Genomic DNA, 18,963 nt, shown 5'->3' with positions numbered 1-18,963 from the left:
GCTGGGTCTTTGCCTGGTTTTAACAAGAGACTAATATTGGCTGAGTTCATGTTTGGCTGTAATCTGCCGCTCTCTTCGATTTCCCTCACCATTCTGAAAAATGTTGGAGCCAGAATGATCCAGAATTCTTTGTAGAACTCTGCTGGGAACCCGTCTGGACCTGGAGCTTTCCCATTAGTCATGGATTTAAGGGCTTCCTGGAGCTCTGCTGATGTTAGTGGCGAGTCCAGGACTGCAACTTGGCTGTCTGTTAATTTAGGAAGTGTTATCCTATCAAGGAACTCATCGATCTCGTCATCTGATGGGTTTATCTGTGGTGAGTACAAAATTTGGTAAAAGTCTCTGAAAGTGTTGTTTATTCTTTCAGGGTCATAAACTATATTCCCAGTTGAGTCTTTAACAGCAGATATGGTAGTTTTCTCTTTATTAATTTTTAATTGGCTGGCCAGAAATTTACCGGATTTATTACTATGTTCAAAGTTTTCTATTCGTAGTCTTTGTGCTAAAAATTGTGTTTTTTTGTCAATAATTCCATGAAGTTCTAATTTAGCTTTACGTAATTTGCTCAGTAACTCTTCTTCTGTGGATGTCTCTAAAGACTTAATGATTTCTTCTAACTCCTGGATACGTTTATTTTCTGTTTTTTTCTTATGTGATGAGAAAGAGATTATTTTACCTCTCATCACTGCCTTTCCTGCCTCCCAAAGAATAGATGCTGATGTTCCAGGCAGGTCATTATGTTCTAAATATAAAGCCCACTCCTTTTTAAAAAATTCTATAAAACCTTCATCTTTAAGCAGTGATGTATTAAACCTCCAGTTTTTGCTTGGTGGGATTGCTTTCTTGTTTACTAGAGTTAAAGAAACCGGAGCATGGTCGCTGACAACAATAGGGTGTATCTCAGTGTCTGAAATGTCAGCCAGCAATGAGCTGCTGACTAGAAAATAATCCAAACGTGAGTGAGAGTGATGGACGTGTGAGAAAAAAGTATACTCTCTACGGTTAGGATGAAGAGATCGCCATGCATCACAAAGCCCATAATCACTCATGTACTGTTTAACTATATAAGTGGATTGCCAATTGCGCCGAGTCCCAGCTGTACTGAGCCTGTCTAAGGAATGCATCCAAAAATTAAAATCACCTCCAAGTATAAGTGGACAGTCCAAGTGTTCGGAGAGTACAGAGAAAAAATTATGAAAGAATGGAGGGTCATCAATATTTGGACAGTATATGCTCACAATACATAAGCGTTGGTTCTGTATAGTTATTTTTAACATTATAAATCTACCTTCTGGATCAGAAACTGTGTCCAGTACTGTGAAATTGATGTTTTTGTGTATTAAAATAGCTACCCCTCTTTGCCTAGAGTTATAGCAGGCAGAGAACATGCTGGGAAACTCAGGTGTTTTAAGTTCATCTGCCGATGTGGCAGATCTATGAGTCTCCTGTAATAATATTACGTCTGCTTGCATTCTTTTTAACTGATCAAAAATCTTTAATCTTTTATCTCTTGAGCCAGTTCCATGTACGTTCCATGAGACAAATCTTAGATCAGTCTTTATGCAGATGATGTTTTACTCTTCCTCCAGAATTCTCAATCGTCTCTGTCTCATTCTATAGAACTGATAAACTCTTTTTCAAAAGTTTCAGATTATTCTATAAACTGGTTAAAATCAACAGTTCTACCAATTAATTTCTCTTTTGTCAATTTACTTAATACTCAACTGGAGTCAGGTAATATCACATACCTGGGAATTAATGTCTCTCCCAAGGTAGCAGATCTAACCAAATTAAACTACATCCCACTTTTAAAGAAAGTGGAGGATGATCTTGCTAGATGGAAATCCTTACCAATATCACTGATGGGAAGAGTTGCTACAATTAAAATGATGGTCTTACCCAGAATAAATTACTTATTTTCAATGATCCCAAACAAACCACCAGCTGACTGGTTTAGATCTCTGGACTCCTCAATTACCAAATTCCTCTGGCAGGATAAACCTCCACGAATTAGCTTAAAAACGCTTCAGAAGAGCAAAGACAGAGGAGGACTGGATCTACCCAACTTTTATTATTATTTTTTAGCCAACAGGCTGCAATATATACCAAGATGGTTGCAAGATAACCCACTAGATGAGTCCTGGTTAGACATAGAACAGACAATTTGCAATACGATAGAGCTTTCAGACTTACCATTTATTAGCTCAAGCGTAAGAAAACATGAAGGCTTCAAAAGTATTAGTATCAGCACCTCTCTGACAGCATGGTGGGAGTATCTTAAAATGACAGAGTCTTCACTAGTACCATGCAGACGCACACCTATCTGGAATAATCCTGATATTTTGCAAAATAATAAAATGATGAACCTTCTGGACTGGAAAAATAAAGGAATCCTATACCTGGAAAACATATATGAAGGATTGGACTTCATCCCATTTAATAGAATAGTCTCCCAATTTGGAATAGAAAAGAATAGCTTTTTAGAATACCACCAAATCAAATCTGTAGTCAAACAAAAATTTAAGCTCAATAAAATAGAATTACAAACCCCGCCAAGGGTTTTAGACTTCTGCAATCTCAAACCCCCTAAACTACTGTCTAAAGTATATAAGACACTGTCCAAAATAGACGATAGAATAGCAATCCCTATTGAAAAATGGGAGGTGGATCTATCAGTCAGCTTTGACCAGAACTTCTGGTCCCAAACTTGTTTAAAAACTTTTAAAATGATCAGACACCCCAATTTACAATTAATTCAGTACAAAGTTCTACACAGAGTACACTATACAGGTCATCGGATGTTCAAGATGGGGTTTGTGTCGTCTGACATCTGTACACACTGCACAAACAACATTCCTGACAATTACGTTCATGCACTGTGGTCCTGTCCACCTGTCCAGGAATTTTGGGGTAGAGTATGTGAAGACCTGTCAAAGTCTCTGAAATGTCATATCCCAATCACCCCCTCTCTTTGTTTACTGGGAAACCTGGATGATGTCCCGATTGAAAAATCTTTGGTTCACGTGGTTCTGACTGCCATATGCATCGCTAAGAAAACTATCCTCTTGAATTGGAAAAATAGAGAAAATCTCTGCATTAACCAGTATAGAAATCTTTTGTTAGATCATATTGCACTTGATTTAGCCTCTGCTTCCACTTCAAATAAATCTCTCTGGGCTCCTTTGATCGGTTCCATCACATAGCGGTGATGGGGGGCCGTTGATGATGTCCTGCGGGATGATGTGGGTGGGGGGGTGGAGGGTCTGAGTTTGGAGTATCTGGATGTTCCCTGGGGATGGGTTCACTGGGGATGTCTGGCACTGGGGGGCTGTTCCCCCCCTCTGGAGGTGCTTGGGTTGCCTCGGGGGGTGTACTGCTGGCGGTTGTGAGTGGGGCCCCTTGGAGGTCTTGGCGGCGGCCATGGGTTACTGCCTGGCGGCTGCATTGCCCCTGGGTGGGTCTGGGTGGGGGCCTGGGGGCTCGGGGTGTTGGGGTGGCCGGCCCCGTGTGGGGATCTGGGCTGGGCCTTGGGGGTCGGGTCCCTACATGTACGCTGCCGGGAAGAAGGCAGGAATACGCAGAAGTACCTGGCCCGGGTTCGGGGGCGTAGGGCAGGCCCTGGCTCCTCTGTTGTCCCATCACAGGGGAGGGGGAGGTCCAGGAGGGGGAGGACCCAACCTTACCTGGATGTCTTATGTCTTATATATTCTGGAAGTTGTGCAAATGCAGGGATGGGCATAGATATTCTGCTGGGGTGGGGCTGGGTCGGCTCCCTCGGGCTCTGTGGGGCTCTGTGATGCTGCTGCTTTGGGCCCTGGCAGGATGGGCTGGGGTCTCCATGCCCTGGGCGGCGGCATGACAACGGAGGTGCCTATTGGGGTCAGTGGGGGAGCTGGCTCCCTGGAGGGCTAAGCCCTACCAGCCATTCCTCCCCATCCCCGTTTATTTCTCTCCTCCTGCTCCCTCACATCATCACACAAACATGCACATAGGACCTTGGGGGGTGGACAAGTCGAGGAGTGCGGGTATGGACCCCATTTCCGCATTCCTGTGGCTTCCTGCCCCCCAATTTTATTTGCACCTTATGCACTTCCACCGACGACATTCCACGCAAACATACACTTAGGGCCTTGGGAGTGAGCACATTCAACGGCACTTGGCAGGGGGAGTTCTCAGCCTCCTCCCGAGTGCCGGTGCCCACTTCGAATTTTAAACTGCATTTAGACACCAAGGGCTGTGGGTGCAAGTAGGGTGGTGCAGTGGCATCAGCTGGCATAGGCCAGAAAATGCCCGCACTGCCCGCTCACCACAGCAATAGAATACACCTCATTAACACACAACACTATGTTGGAGCAGGTGGAGGGAGACCAGGGGGTCTTAGCACACCTCTGTTGTTGCTTGGCTGCCTGGGGCTGGAGACTAGGAGGGAGATCTGGCCGTCTGGTTGGGGTCTGGGGTGGTGGGTTGCTGTGCTCGGCGGTGGGCGGGGGAGCCTGCTCATCAGCACCCCAGCAGAAAGGGTCAAACTCTGGTAACCGGTGGTGGTTGTACCCCATGTGCAGCATTACCGGGACCAGAGTGAATAGGGTGTGTATGGGGAGCATGAATGGGTGTCCGGCGTGTATTTTTGTAAGTCTTTGGTTGTATGTGCATGTGTGAGCATGAGGGAGGGAGTGTGTGACTGTGTTTGTGTATGACTGTATATGTCAGGTGGGGCCTTTGACTCCTCCCTTCTCCTGGGACCTCCTTTGATGATATAGATCTTCGTCTCCCCTCCCCCCTGTCACACCTGGTGGGGGTGTGATGCCTTGGTCTGCCTGAGTGTTCGTGGCTCCCGGGTCAGGGAGTTTAAGATTTTTGGCATCTGCCTGATCAATCCCGGTGGCGGCCTGGGGGGGTCTGGGTCCCTGGGCTCTGCTGGGTCCCCGGCGGGGGTGGTCGCCCCTGGGTCCCGGGTCGCTGGGTCCCGGACTCGGCCGGCTAGGGGGTGGGAGGCTGCGGGCAGGCCTGAGGACTTGCCGCTGATATCTCCCGGGGCTCTGCCGGCTGCTGGTTGTGGCCCCCCGGGGCGATCCTCTGTGCCTCTCGAGGGGGGCGGGGGCCTTTCTGGTTGCGGGCTCCTTGGGGTTCCTGTGTTCTGGGGCAGCGCCTGGATCTCTGGGACTTGGAGCTCCCCCCCGTCTCCTACGCGTCTTTGGGGGGCAGATCTGTGGTCCCTCACACTCTCTATTGGACGCTCCTATAGATAAACCTTACATAAACAAGCGCGTGTACACACACAGGTGCTCACATGGTGCTCTCATAAGTATGGGCTTGGGCACGTTCAACACATGTCTTAAGACTATGGTGGGCACTCAATGCACTGTGGTATATTATCGTGTGACTGTTTAGTTAAACAATGATTGATTATATATTTCTTCATCAAGTTGACGCAGTGATAGCTTGATTTTGTTATATTGGTGTTGTGTCCCATTTTTTTGTTATGTTTTGCTTTTTTCTCGTCTCATTTTGCAGGTCTAGAAGCAGACTCTTGTTCATTATTGTTTATTTTTGTTGAATCCCCCCCCCCCCACCTAACCCCCTCTCTCCCCACCTTTTCTCTTTTCCTTTCTCTTTCACCTCTGTCTCCGTGTCTGGTCGAAATTACAAAGCATTCAAAAACAATAACAATAAAGTTTTAAATATCAGGTGCGACATTAAAAGCAGACTCTTTGATGCTCCACCTGAGACATTAAAAGCAGATGCTCTGATGCTCCACCTGAGAGTAAAACTGTAAGGCTTGTTACCAGCATTCAGACATCAATTCTGCTTGCTTCACAGCCAGACAGAAAAAAAAAAAAAAAAAAAAAAAAAAAAAAAAGTTTCAGCAGGAAAAAGAAAGTCTGTTGTTTTTCTTTGAGTAGACATTAGTTTACAGAGCAGATTCACTTTATATTTATGTTCTGAGGGTCTGACGATCCAAAATACCAGTTTTTGGATTCATAATTAAGTTTTCCCAAACCTTTGATTAATCAACAACACAATAAAAAACCCCAAAGTTTTTCGTGCACCCATGAACCTTCTACACATAGAAAATACTTAGATGTGCGATAGCGGTATTGGACTCGTCGTAATTCACCGTTTTGCACCGATCCGACAGGTGAACGCTGTTGACATTAACAGTGTTTATTGTTTATTGTGTTTCAGGAAGGTGCTGACCATGTTTAGACATGTGACAGTGACACAGCCCATAGTGGGGGTGACGAAGTAAAGTAGCGAAGCGATGTAGGCGGTGTGGTCACTTTTACACGATGTTGAAGGCGTAGCTCATGGCGGCGGTGTGTCGATGAAATCCGCTCCTTTAATCCCTTCATGCTACTTATTTTCACCAAGAAAAACTAGGATCATTATTGAGTAATTTTAATGACTTTTCCCACACAAGCTCCCATCTTACATTGTTAAGCTGAAGCTAATGGAATCCTGCCAGATTAGGAGATTGACCGGGCTGGCTACAAAAAGCTTCTTCCATATTTGTATAACTCCAGGAATGTGGCACCAGATTACATTTCCCGTAGGATTGGAATATTCCTTTAAAGAAGCCACATTTTCACAGTTTCTGTAACAAAATGGTTTCAAGAAAGGAAGCAAAGTTTGTAAAAACTTCACAACCAAACTAAACTTTTCTATTCTAAAACAAAGTAGAGGACACATTTAAATTTGATATTTATTTAAATGTCCAATAGAAGAAAAAATAAAACAAGGTTTTAAATATTATTGATATTTATAGTATTGATTTAAACAACGATTTCATGTGACTAATATAGAATCTAATGATGACATCTGGTTCACTTTTACGATCCATCGTTAACATTTCTGATTATTCCTCAATTTCATGTAAATTATGGCCTTTTTCTGAAAGAAGAGCGTAATCTCTAACACACACACACACACACACACACACACACACACACACACACGCACGAACATACCCCCTCCTGCACCTATACTAACACGCACGCACACACACACACACACACACACACACACGAACATACCCCCTCCTGCACCTATATTAACACACACACACACACACACACACACACACACACACACACACACACACACACACACGAACATACCCCCTCCTGCACCTATACTAACACGCACGCACACACACACACACACACACACACACACACACACACACACATGAACATACCCCCTCCTGCACCTATACTAACACACACACACACACACACACACACACACACACACACACACACACACACACACAAACATACCCCCTCCTGCACCTATACTAACACACACACACACACACACACACACACACACACACACACACACACACGAACATACCCCCTCCTGCACCTATACTAACACGCACGCACACACACACACACACACACACACACACACACACACACACACACACACACACACACACACACACACACACACACACACACACACACATGAACATACCCCCTCCTGCACCTATACTAACACACACACACACACACACACACACACACACACACACACACACACACACACACACACACACACACATTGTGACTCGAGCTTCTGCTCATTTTTTGTTCTCATGGATTGGCGGAGGAGAGGCAAGGCCACTTGAGCTATTTATTTAATTACGCTGTGTGTGTGAGTGTTTTAAAGAAACTATGCATCGCTGAAACTTCACACCCACACCAAGAATGGACTTCCTGTTCCTGCTGGTCACATGCCAAGTGCTCCTATTGGCTGCCTGGAGCTTTAAATTAAGCAAACAGGTGATCTTGTTCTGCAGGTATTCAAACCTGCCCGCACCCATGACTCCTCACTCATACACCTATCAATATGTGTGTGTGTGTGTGTGTGTGTGTGTGTGTGTGTGTGTGTGTGTGTGTGTGTGTGTGTGTGTGTGTGTGTGTGTGTGTGTGTGTGTGTGTGTGCTTGCAGCATGATGCAACAGCGCCAGCAGAGCTGACTGCTGTGTGATTAAAGATCTCCGTCACATTCACACCGCCCCCGGCTCTAATATCATGAAGTGTGACTGATCTGTTTGATTTTATAAAAATGGACGGTGTTGTCTGAGCGCATCTATTTACTGCGAGCAGAGAAAAATGCAGATCAAAATCAACATGCAGCTACGGCTACACATCAGAGCATTTATGTATGTCCCAAGTTACTACCAAGGCTGAAAAAAAACTTTATCCACCCTTAAAAATGAGCGGTTTATTACTTATTTATTACTTTTTTCCTGATATATTTCATGTTGGAAGTCTGATTTCTCCTGCTCTGCTTTAACTGTATTAAATTATAATTATTATTTATAATCTCTTTTGTTTAAATCATGACACAAAAGTAATAATGTCATTTACAAAAGAACAAAACACACACTCGTGAACATTTAACAAACAAGTCATAATATGTGCAGTAAGTGCCGCACATCACTGTTATCATTAACTTGTTTAATCCCCCAGATTCACTGTAGATTATTGCTTTATTCTTGCAGAGATTAGTAAATATTTAGGCTTTTTTCTTAAGAGTCAACTTGAGCTAAACCTGTAGAAATGTAGCTTTTTGCTCTTTAAACAAAATCCTAGTTAGAAGCCATCCTATGAGCATAATTGGGTTATTTTTTCACAGAAGAGGGAGCGGTTCGGACTGGAAAAACCAGAAGCGTGGAAGGTATTAAGGGGGAGTCTTTTTCAATGCTCGTCAGACCGTGAGTGCAGAAGGAAATGGAGGACTTCTGTATGTGAAGGATGGCACTGATGGGGCAGGGTGGGGGCGTTGTGCCTCACAGGAAACAGCCTTACACCAGATCCACGCTGCACGTCTACTTGTCAACCTGCGGAGGCCAAAGAGCACTCAGACAGCCCATGGAGGCTGGCCAGTACGCCCACGCTGCACAGGACCCACACGCGCACGCACGCACGCGTTTGCTGTGAAGCGACACCTGAAAAGCAGCCTCACCAAAGCATGTACATGAAATCTAATCTGTCGTCGTCGAACACAAACATCAACAGCCTTTTACCTTGTTGGTGAGCAACTGACACACTTGGGGAACGTAATCAATTAGGCATCCTCCGCTGGGAAACGCTGGGATGTGAAGCGCTGAAGAGCCTCCCAGAGCGCTGATAGGAAAGAAAGAAAGACAACTGTTAGCCTGGAAATTCTCATTAGATCTTACATTAAACATAACGTATGATCAAACTGCATCTATTTTGAATTATTCACACGGCTGCAGGTGAAACGCGAGATCCTGCACGGCGTAAATGTTACAACCCCCTACAAGGAGCCCACTAGCAGTGTGCACCTGAAAGTGAGGAATTAAAGAAATGATTTCAAAGATTGAGTCGTGCCCGTGGCAACCTCTTTAATCTCCTTCAGTTATTATTTTGACGTCTCTCTGATTTAATCCCGCTGCACAGCTCCATTAGTGATTAGCGCATGCTTATTTAATCAGGAGATCTGCTGCTGCAGCTCCCGAGTGACTAACCAACCAGCGGAGTCACTCCCTCGGGTTGCTCTCTTTTTTTTGTGATCTGGGACAAAACAGAGGGAACACCCTGGGGAAGGGTTAAAGGTCTTAGGAAACGGCTTTAATGCTGCAAATGCTCATTTAAAGACACATGGAGGGGTGGGAGGCTCTCTTCCAACGCATTCTATTTTTATTCCCCTCTCCATTCTGGCAGAACAGTCACAGGATGTTTAGAAATGATGTTCTGTCTTTTGAAAATCGATGCTGAGGTAATTGTTTGGAGGGCAGTGCATGAATTTATATGATGCATAAACATCCTCCTTTATCGTAAAAACGTAAAACCAAACGTAGACGAGTCAAACACTTGGAGCGACTCATCCCTGAAAGCACAAGAGAGATTTTTGTTAAGTATTTTCCTGAATGAACATAAAACCGATCAGCAACCAGCCGACTGATCAAAAACCCGGAGTGGGGTTAGCTCATCATCACATGGTCTGAGTGACCTCGCAGGACGGTCTGAAACAGAGCACGCTTTGCATTTTGTATCTGCTGGTTTGTCTCATTTATGCTTAATCTTTTATATTTCTATCATATGTTTCAGTTTCTATAATCCGTTTGGTTCCATTTCCAAAAATAGAATTTTTATGAACATTTAGAATTTAAAATCTCATTTTGCACTTTAAAATATTCCTGAAGCGTTGCCAAGATACAGGAAGTATAAAATACTTGGGCTGCATGGTGCCAAGACACAGGAAGTATAAAATACTTGGGCTGCATGGTGCCAAGACACAGGAAGTATAAAATACTTGGGCTGGATTGTGCCAAGGCACAGAGAGTATGAAATACTTGGGCTGCATGGTGCCAAGACACAGGAAGTATAAAATACTTGGGCTGCATGGTGCCAAGACACAGGAAGTATAAAATACTTGGGCTGCATGGTGCCAAGACACAGGAAGTATAAAATATTTGGGCTGCATGGTGCCAAGATACAGGAAGTATAAAATACTTGAGCTGCATGGTGCCAAGACACAGGAAGTATAAAATACTTGAGCTGCATGGTGCCAAGATACAGGAAGTATAAAATATTTGGGCTGCATGGTGCCAAGATACAGGAAGTATAAAATATTTGGGCTGCATGGTGCCAAGATACAGGAAGTATAAAATACTTGAGCTGCATGGTGCCAAGACACAGGAAGCATAAAATACTTGAGCTGCATGGTGCCAAGACACAGGAAGTATAAAATATTTGGGCTGCATGGTGCCAAGACACAGGAAGTATAAAATATTTGAGCTGCATGGTGCCAAGATACAGGAAGTATAAAATACTTGAGCTGCATGGTGCCAAGATACAGGAAGTATAAAATACTTGAGCTGCATGGTGCCAAGACACAGGAAGTATAAAATACTTGGGCTGCATGGTGCCAAGACACAGGAAGTATAAAATACTTGAGCTGCATGGTGCCAAGATACAGGAAGTATAAAATACTTGAGCTGCATGGTGCCAAGACACAGGAAGTATAAAATATTTGGGCTGCATGGTGCCAAGACACAGGAAGTATAAAATACTTGGGCTGCATGGTGCCAAGATACAGGAAGTATAAAATACTTGGGCTGCATGGTGCCAAGACACAGGAAGTATAAAATATTTGAGCTGCATGGTGCCAAGATACAGGAAGTATAAAATATTTGGGCTGCATGGTGCCAAGATACAGGAAGTATAAAATATTTGGGCTGCATGGTGCCAAGATACAGGAAGTATAAAATACTTGAGCTGCATGGTGCCAAGATACAGGAAGTATAAAATATTTGGGCTGCATGGTGCCAAGATACATGAAGTATAAAATATTTGGGCTGCATGGTGCCAAGATACAGGAAGTATAAAATACTTGAGCTGCATGGTGCCAAGACACAGCAAGTATAAAATACTTGGGCTGTATGGTGCCAAGATACAGGAAGTATAAAATACTTGAGCTGCATGGTGCCAAGACACAGGAAGTGTAAAATATTTGGGCTGCATGGTGCCAAGACACAGGAAGTATAAAATACTTGAGCTGCATGGTGCCAAGATACAGGAAGTATAAAATATTTGGGCTGCATGGTGCCAAGACACAGGAAGTATAAAATATTTGAGCTGCATGGTGCCAAGACACAGGAAGTATAAAATACTTGGGCTGCATGGTGCCAAGACACAGGAAGTATAAAATATTTGGGCTGCATGGTGCCAAGATACAGGAAGTATAAAATATTTGGGCTGCATGGTGCCAAGATACAGGAAGTATAAAATACTTGGGCTGCATGGTGCCAAGACACAGGAAGCATAAAATACTTGGGCTGCATGGTGCCAAGACACAGGAAGTATAAAATATTTGGGCTGCATGGTGCCAAGACACAGGAAGTATAAAATACTTGGGCTGCATGGTGCCAAGACACAGGAAGCATAAAATACTTGGGCTGCATGGTGCCAAGACACAGGAAGTATAAAATATTTGGGCTGCATGGTGCCAAGATACAGGAAGTATAAAATACTTGGGCTGCATGGTGCCAAGACACAGGAAGTATAAAATATTTGGGCTGCATGGTGCCAAGATACAGGAAGTATAAAATACTTGGGCTGCATGGTGCCAAGACACAGGAAGCATAAAATACTTGGGCTGCATGGTGCCAAGACACAGGAAGTATAAAATATTTGGGCTGCATGGTGCCAAGATACAGGAAGTATAAAATACTTGGGCTGCATGGTGCCAAGATACAGGAAGCATAAAATACTTGGGCTGCATGGTGCCAAGACACTGGAAGTATAAAATACTTGGGCTGCATGGTGCCAAGATACAGGAAGTATAAAATACATGGGCTGCATGGTGCAAAGATACAGGAAGTATAAAATACTTGGGCTGCATGGTGCCAAGACACAGGAGGTATAAAATACTTGGGCTGCATGGTGCAAAGATACAGGAAGTATAAAATACTTGGGCTGCATGGTGCAAAGATACAGGAAGTATAAAATTCTTGGACTGCATGGTGCCAAGACACAGGAAGTATAAAATACTTGGGCTGCATGGTGCCAAGATACAGGAAGTATAAAATACTTGGGCGCAATGGTGCCAAGACACAGGAAGTATAAAATACTTGGGCTGCATGGTGCCAAGATACAGGAAGTATAAAATACTTGGGCTGCATGGTGCCAAGATACAGGAAGTATAAAATACTTGGGCTGGATTTTGCCAAGACACAGGGAGTATAAAATACTTGGGCTGGATGGTGCCAAGACACAGAGAGTATAAAATACTTGGGCTGCATGGTGCCAAGACACAGGAAGTATAAAATACTTGGGCTGCATGGTGCCAAGACACAGGAAGTATAAAATACTTGGGCTGCATGGTGCCAAGACACAGGAAGTATAAAATACTTGGGCTGCATGGTGCCAAGACACAGGAAGTATAAAATACTTGGGCTGCATGGTGCCAAGACAAAGGAAGTATAAAATACTTGGGCTGCATGGTGCCAAGACACAGGAAGTATAAAATACTTGGGCTGCATGGTGCCAAGACACAGGAAGTATAAAATACTTGGGCTGCATGGTGCCAAGACACAGGAAGTATAAAATACTTGGGCTGCATGGTGCCAAGACACAGGAAGTATAAAATACTTGGGCTGCATGGTGCCAAGATACAGGGAGTATAAAATACTTGGGCTGCATGGTGCCAAGACACAGGGAGTATAAAATACTTGGGCTGCATTGTGCCAAGACACAGGAAGTATAAAATACTTGGGCTGCATGGTGCCAAGACACAGGAAGTATAAAATACTTGGGCTGCATGGTGCCAAGACACAGGAAGTATAAAATACTTGGGCTGCATGGTGCCAAGACACAGGAAGTATAAAATACTTGGGCTGCATGGTGCCAAGACACAGGAAGTATAAAATACTTGGGCTGCATGGTGCCAAGACACAGGAAGTATAAAATACTTGGGCTGCATGGTGCCAAGATACAGGGAGTATAAAATACTTGGGCTGCATGGTGCCAAGACACAGGAAGTATAAAATACTTGGGCTGCATGGTGCCAAGACAAAGGAAGTATACAATACTTGGCCTGCATGGTGCCAAGACACAGGAAGTATAAAATACTTGGGCTGCATGGTGCAAAGATACAGGAAGTATACAATACTTGGGCTGCATGGTGCCAAGACACAGGAAGTATAAAATACTTGGGCTGCATGGTGCCAAGACACAGGAAGTATAAAATACTTGGGCTGCATGGTGCCAAGACACAGGAAGTATAAAATATTTGGGCTGCATGGTGCCAAGATACAGGAAGTATAAAATACTTGGGCTGCATGGTGCCAAGATACATGAAGTATAAAATACTTGGGCTGCATGGTGCCAAGACACAGGAAGTATAAAATATTTGGGCTGCATGGTGCCAAGATACAGGAAGTATAAAATACTTGGGCTGCATGGTGCCAAGATACATGAAGTATAAAATACTTGGGCTGCATGGTGCCAAGACACAGGAAGTATAAAATACTTGGCCTGCATGGTGCCAAGACACAGGAAGTATAAAATATTTGGGCTGCATGGTGCCAAGATACAGGAAGTATAAAATACTTGGGATGCATGGTGCCAAGACACAGGAAGTATAAAATACTTGAGCTGCATGGTGCCAAGATACAGGAAGTATAAAATATTTGGGCTGCATGGTGCCAAGATACAGGAAGTATAAAATATTTGGGCTGCATGGTGCCAAGATACAGGAAGTATAAAATACTTGGGCTGCATGGTGCCAAGACACAGGAAGTATAAAATATTTGGGCTGCATGGTGCCAAGATACAGGAAGTATAAAATACTTGGGCTGCATGGTGCCAAGACACAGGAAGTATAAAATATTTGAGCTGCATGGTGCCAAGATACAGGAAGTATAAAATATTTGGGCTGCATGGTGCCAAGACACAGGAAGTATAAAATACTTGGGCTGCATGGTGCCAAGACACAGGAAGTATAAAATACTTGGGCTGCATGGTGCCAAGACACAGGAAATATAAAATACTTGGGCTGCATGGTGCCAAGACACAGGAAGTATAAAATACTTGGGCTGCATGGTGCCAAGACACAGGAAGTATAAAATACTTGGGCTGCATGGTGCCAAGATACAGGGAGTATAAAATACTTGGGCTGCATGGTGCCAAGACACAGGAAGTATAAAATACTTGGGCTGCATGGTGCCAAGACACAGGAAGTATACAATACTTGGCCTGCATGGTGCCAAGACACAGGAAGTATAAAATACTTGGGCTGCATGGTGCCAAGATACATGAAGTATAAAATACTTGGGCTGCATGGTGCCAAGACACAGGAAGTATAAAATACTTGGCCTGCATGGTGCCAAGACACAGGAAGTATAAAATACTTGGGCTGCATGGTGCCAAGATACATGAAGTATAAAATATTTGGGCTGCATGGTGCCAAGATACAGGAAGTATAAAATACTTGGGCTGCATGGTGCCAAGACACAGGAAGTATAAAATACTTGGGCTGCATGGTGCCAAGACACAGGAAGTATAAAATATTTGGGCTGCATGGTGCCAAGACACAGGAAGTATAAAGCCCCATTCCCACCTGTACCGGGTCGGTCCGGGCCGGGTAGCGTAGGTTGTTTACATATCTGGGTGGCCTGGAATTTTCCCGGGCCAACCAAGGCTCATTCTCGGCCCTCTTCTCGAGGGGTACTGCTTCAGGCCGACCAGGGCCAACACACCCACTGCTGACAGCAAATTCACACCTTCCATTAGAGCAAGCCTCTGATTGGTGGGTAGAATCAGCCCATTCACACCTTCCATTAGAGCAAGCCTCTGATTGGTGGGTAGAATCAGCCCACATGGGCTTAAGACAAGGATGTGTGGAATCAACCGGGCCAGGCTGGGGCCGACTGGGGCTACCCGGCCCGGGCCGACCCGGTACAGGTGGGAATGGGGCTTAAAATACTTGGGCTGCACGGTGCCAAGACACAGGAAGTATAAAATACTTGGGCTGCATGGTGGCGCAGTGGTTAGCACTGTTGCCTCGTAGCACGAAGGTCGCAGGTTCGAAACTCGGCTGTGACCTTTCTGCATGGAGTTGCGTGTTCTCCCCATGCATGCGTGGGTTTCCTCCGGGTACTCCGGTTTCCCCCACAGATCACAACATGCCCTATAGGTTATAAACTGTAAGTCGCTTTGGATAAAAGCGTCTGCTAAATAAATAAACATAAACATTAAGGTCAAGCAACTTTCTAATGGCTGATGTCGATGTAGATATTGGGGAAGCTATTTATTTGATTTGGACCAGTTGGTTTAACATTTATCTATTTATTTTAATCTGTAGGGTCTGCTGGTGAAAGGGTCAGGTGCGAAGTAGACCAGCTGGAGGAAGTGCAGACACCAAAAAAGTTCGTTTTCACACCCGTCTATCTTTTAATCCACTGGTTCTGATTAATTACACAATGTCAAAAATAGGCCTAACCAATATTCCATAACACCAATTATTAATAAATGTTATTTTAATTGTGACCATGATAAGAGACTGTGACCGGCACTGACTCGTCCACATGTCCTCCAACAAGCTTCGGTTTAAATGTGGAATCCGAACTTTCAACGTGAAGAAAAAAAAACATCAATCAGACCTTTCCAAGAAGATTTTCTCCCACATGTTTATTGTTAATAACTCCAAATGCAGCTTTTACTTCCTTCTTTAGAACTAATCTAAAATGCTAACAATAAAAAAGATGAAATAATGCGCTCATATCGCGCTGACCGCCTGGAAAGTGTTCTGTTTTCATGCATTCAATATTTCTCACATTTCCAAAGTTAAACGCTGACAAACACGACAAAAATGACACAAGACTGAAAACTGATTCCAAAGAAGGGCTGTGGGAGTTGAGAGGAAGGTGCAGCACTTCCTGATGCAATCCAGTTTTACTGTAAAGACCGAAAACCACAAAATATGTGAAATATTTCTAACAGAGTTCTGACGGGGTCACGGGAAAACTCCAACAGGTTATATATGAAGAAACCAATCCTGAAAAGGCCTTTTCCATACAGGAGCGTCCCACCACCACCCTGAGGTGACACGATTACGTAAAGATCTGAGTGAAAATGCTCCTCAAAGACTGAGACATGGTATGTGACAGCCGCCATTAACTGGTGCTCAGATGAATGTGAATAAGGCCCATTCAGCGGGAAGCAGGGCATGTCATGAAGCCTCTTTCACTGTCAAAACCCTTTTCTTAAGAACTCCAAAGCCACCATTTACAGTAGGCTTTGTGCACATAATTAGCATTATTCTGTGCACCAACAAATGGTCGATTGAAAATGGCTCACAGCCACGAGGAGAAAAGCCTTTGAAAATGAAAATCTAAATGATGCCCATCTATCCTCCCACAGATCCAAGAATAGCTCCACACCATTCAGATGGAAATGCAGACAGAAGCAACCAAAGAGACGGTTGTGTTTTTGTAACTCGTCTGTGTCAGCGGCAGCTTTTGAACAAATACGATGCTTTTGGATTACACTGGTTCTGTCCTTGAAGATGGATGTGAACAAGGCAAGATTAGGGTTAAAGCTACTATAGCTAATCTACAGAACAGGCTAGGTTTTCTACGCAATCACGGTTATGGATCCCTCAGGTATCTTCCCTGAGACGCTGCTGTCGGAACCGGAAACCCGTAATACCGTAAACGAGACCATGCTAAACACCAGTCACCATTTTCTAGGCCATCCTTTGTCGTCTAACACTAACTAACTAACTAACCCTAACCCGGTACAATAAAATAAACGGGTTACTAAGACAGACAAGAGCAGATTTAAATCAACAGAAGGGTGATTTGCATTATCTCTTGAACACATTACAAATGTTTACCCATAATGCATGCACAGCAGAAAGATTGGAGAAAACCAAAGCAGCTCAAACCAGCCAAGGGCTGATGCTTCGGGATTGTTCTGCAGCCACATGAGCTGGACACCCTGCATTCATTCAGTTGACCATCAACGCTTCTGGGTACAGAAGTGTTCTAGAGTTAAATGTAGAAGTACACAATGTTACCTTTGAGTACTGACATCGCAATGCGTGTGTGTGTGTGTGTGTGTGTGTGTGTGTGTGTGTGTGTGTGTGTGTGTGTGTGTGTGTTTGTGTGTGTGTGTGTGTTGCAGGTCCCGATGTCAGAGGTGAATTAAGTCAACTTTTCTCAGCTAATGTTGCGGGTTCCTGACGCGCATTGTTCCACCAATCACAATAATTCTTAATCAGTGACTATTTGATGGATCTATCAACAATATACTGCGTCGTAATTGGTCTGAGGAAATGTGACTGTGGCACTTATTGGCCAGTAGTTAAAGTAAAAGGGTAACCCTCCAACGACTGGAGCAGACACCGATCAAAAGCTTACACATCAGGTTGGTGCGGTCAAAGCCTGAACACGAGGACGCTAATGGAGGTTATGATGAAAGCTTCGTAAGAAAGAGATGCATCTGGAGGAAACTTTAAAGGCTTTTAGTGGTACATTATGCTGGTTCATGGACATAAGACTTTTAAAAGGACAGTTTTGTTTAAGACGGTTCTATTCTGTTAATGATACGAGGCTTTGAATGGCAAGTTGCATTACTTTGCATGTCTGAGTGTTTACTGTTTCTGCAGTTATGATTTATCACAATGCAAAAGAACGCTGATTGGACCTGGCAGAATGTAAAACGCCAAAGGGTTCACTGTCAACAGGATGGGAAGAGTAAAACATAATTTAAAGTTCTTTTCAAGTTCTCTGTAGAAAATTCCTCCATTTTTTAACATTGCAATAAATATTGCAGGATTAGAAAAAGATTGCAATGTGAAGTTTTTTCTATTATCATGCTTACCTAGTCAAATGTGAGGCCAGGAGTCTGGCAGGCAAAGCCTGGACCAACAGGAACATAATTTCAAACACATCTTGCAAAGGTTTGGTCAAAGCCCGGACCGGAGCCTGGCTGTGACGGGACCAGTGCAGAAATGGATGTTTGCAACTGAAGCAGCGCTGTGAGACAATATTTCTGCTAAACCACGGGGCTGAGATCAACTGTGTCTGATCATGTTCTGATAAGACAGGGGTGTCAAACTCAAACTCACACTGGGCTGAAATGAAACTCTGGGACGGAGTCGAGGGCCAAACTTAATACTTTTTGAAAAAGTGACGGCAAATTTGCACATTTTCTTTATCAACATGTATGCAATTTTGAACCTTTAAATTTGGAAACAAACATATTTCTGCATTAACACTGAATGTGGAATAACCAAATCACACACGAGCAAGTCAGTTTTAAATAAAAGGCATCAGTGGTATTCATTACTTGTGGTATATTCAGTATTTTTAAAATCTATTCAGGATTTATGTTTTCTTGTTTATTCATTTTTCTTATTTTTTATTCTCCTTTTTTCTCCTGTAATACGTGTCATCGCTGCTGTGACGTCTAGCTT

The 18,963-nt window shown here is 43.8% G+C and overlaps 1 protein-coding gene across 3 annotated transcripts in view; it reads right to left on the bottom strand.

The window, feature by feature from the left end:
- Positions 1–18,963, bottom strand: part of babam2 (BRISC and BRCA1 A complex member 2) — a 130,409-nt gene that overhangs the window by 2,109 nt on the left and 109,337 nt on the right. For all 3 annotated transcript variants that reach the window (XM_015975428.3, XM_015975427.3, XM_054730202.2), the window contains exon 8: positions 9,041–9,140. In XM_015975428.3, coding sequence (XP_015830914.3) covers positions 9,041–9,140 — 100 coding nt within the window. The remainder of the gene's footprint in view (positions 1–9,040; positions 9,141–18,963) is intronic.

The sequence above is a fragment of the Nothobranchius furzeri genome, chromosome 18 (assembly GCF_043380555.1).
Source record: "Nothobranchius furzeri strain GRZ-AD chromosome 18, NfurGRZ-RIMD1, whole genome shotgun sequence".
In the NCBI taxonomy this organism is placed as follows: Eukaryota; Metazoa; Chordata; class Actinopteri; order Cyprinodontiformes; family Nothobranchiidae; genus Nothobranchius; species Nothobranchius furzeri.
The sequence above is the reverse complement of the archived record's forward strand: the minus strand, read 5'-3'. Positions and strand labels throughout refer to the sequence as shown.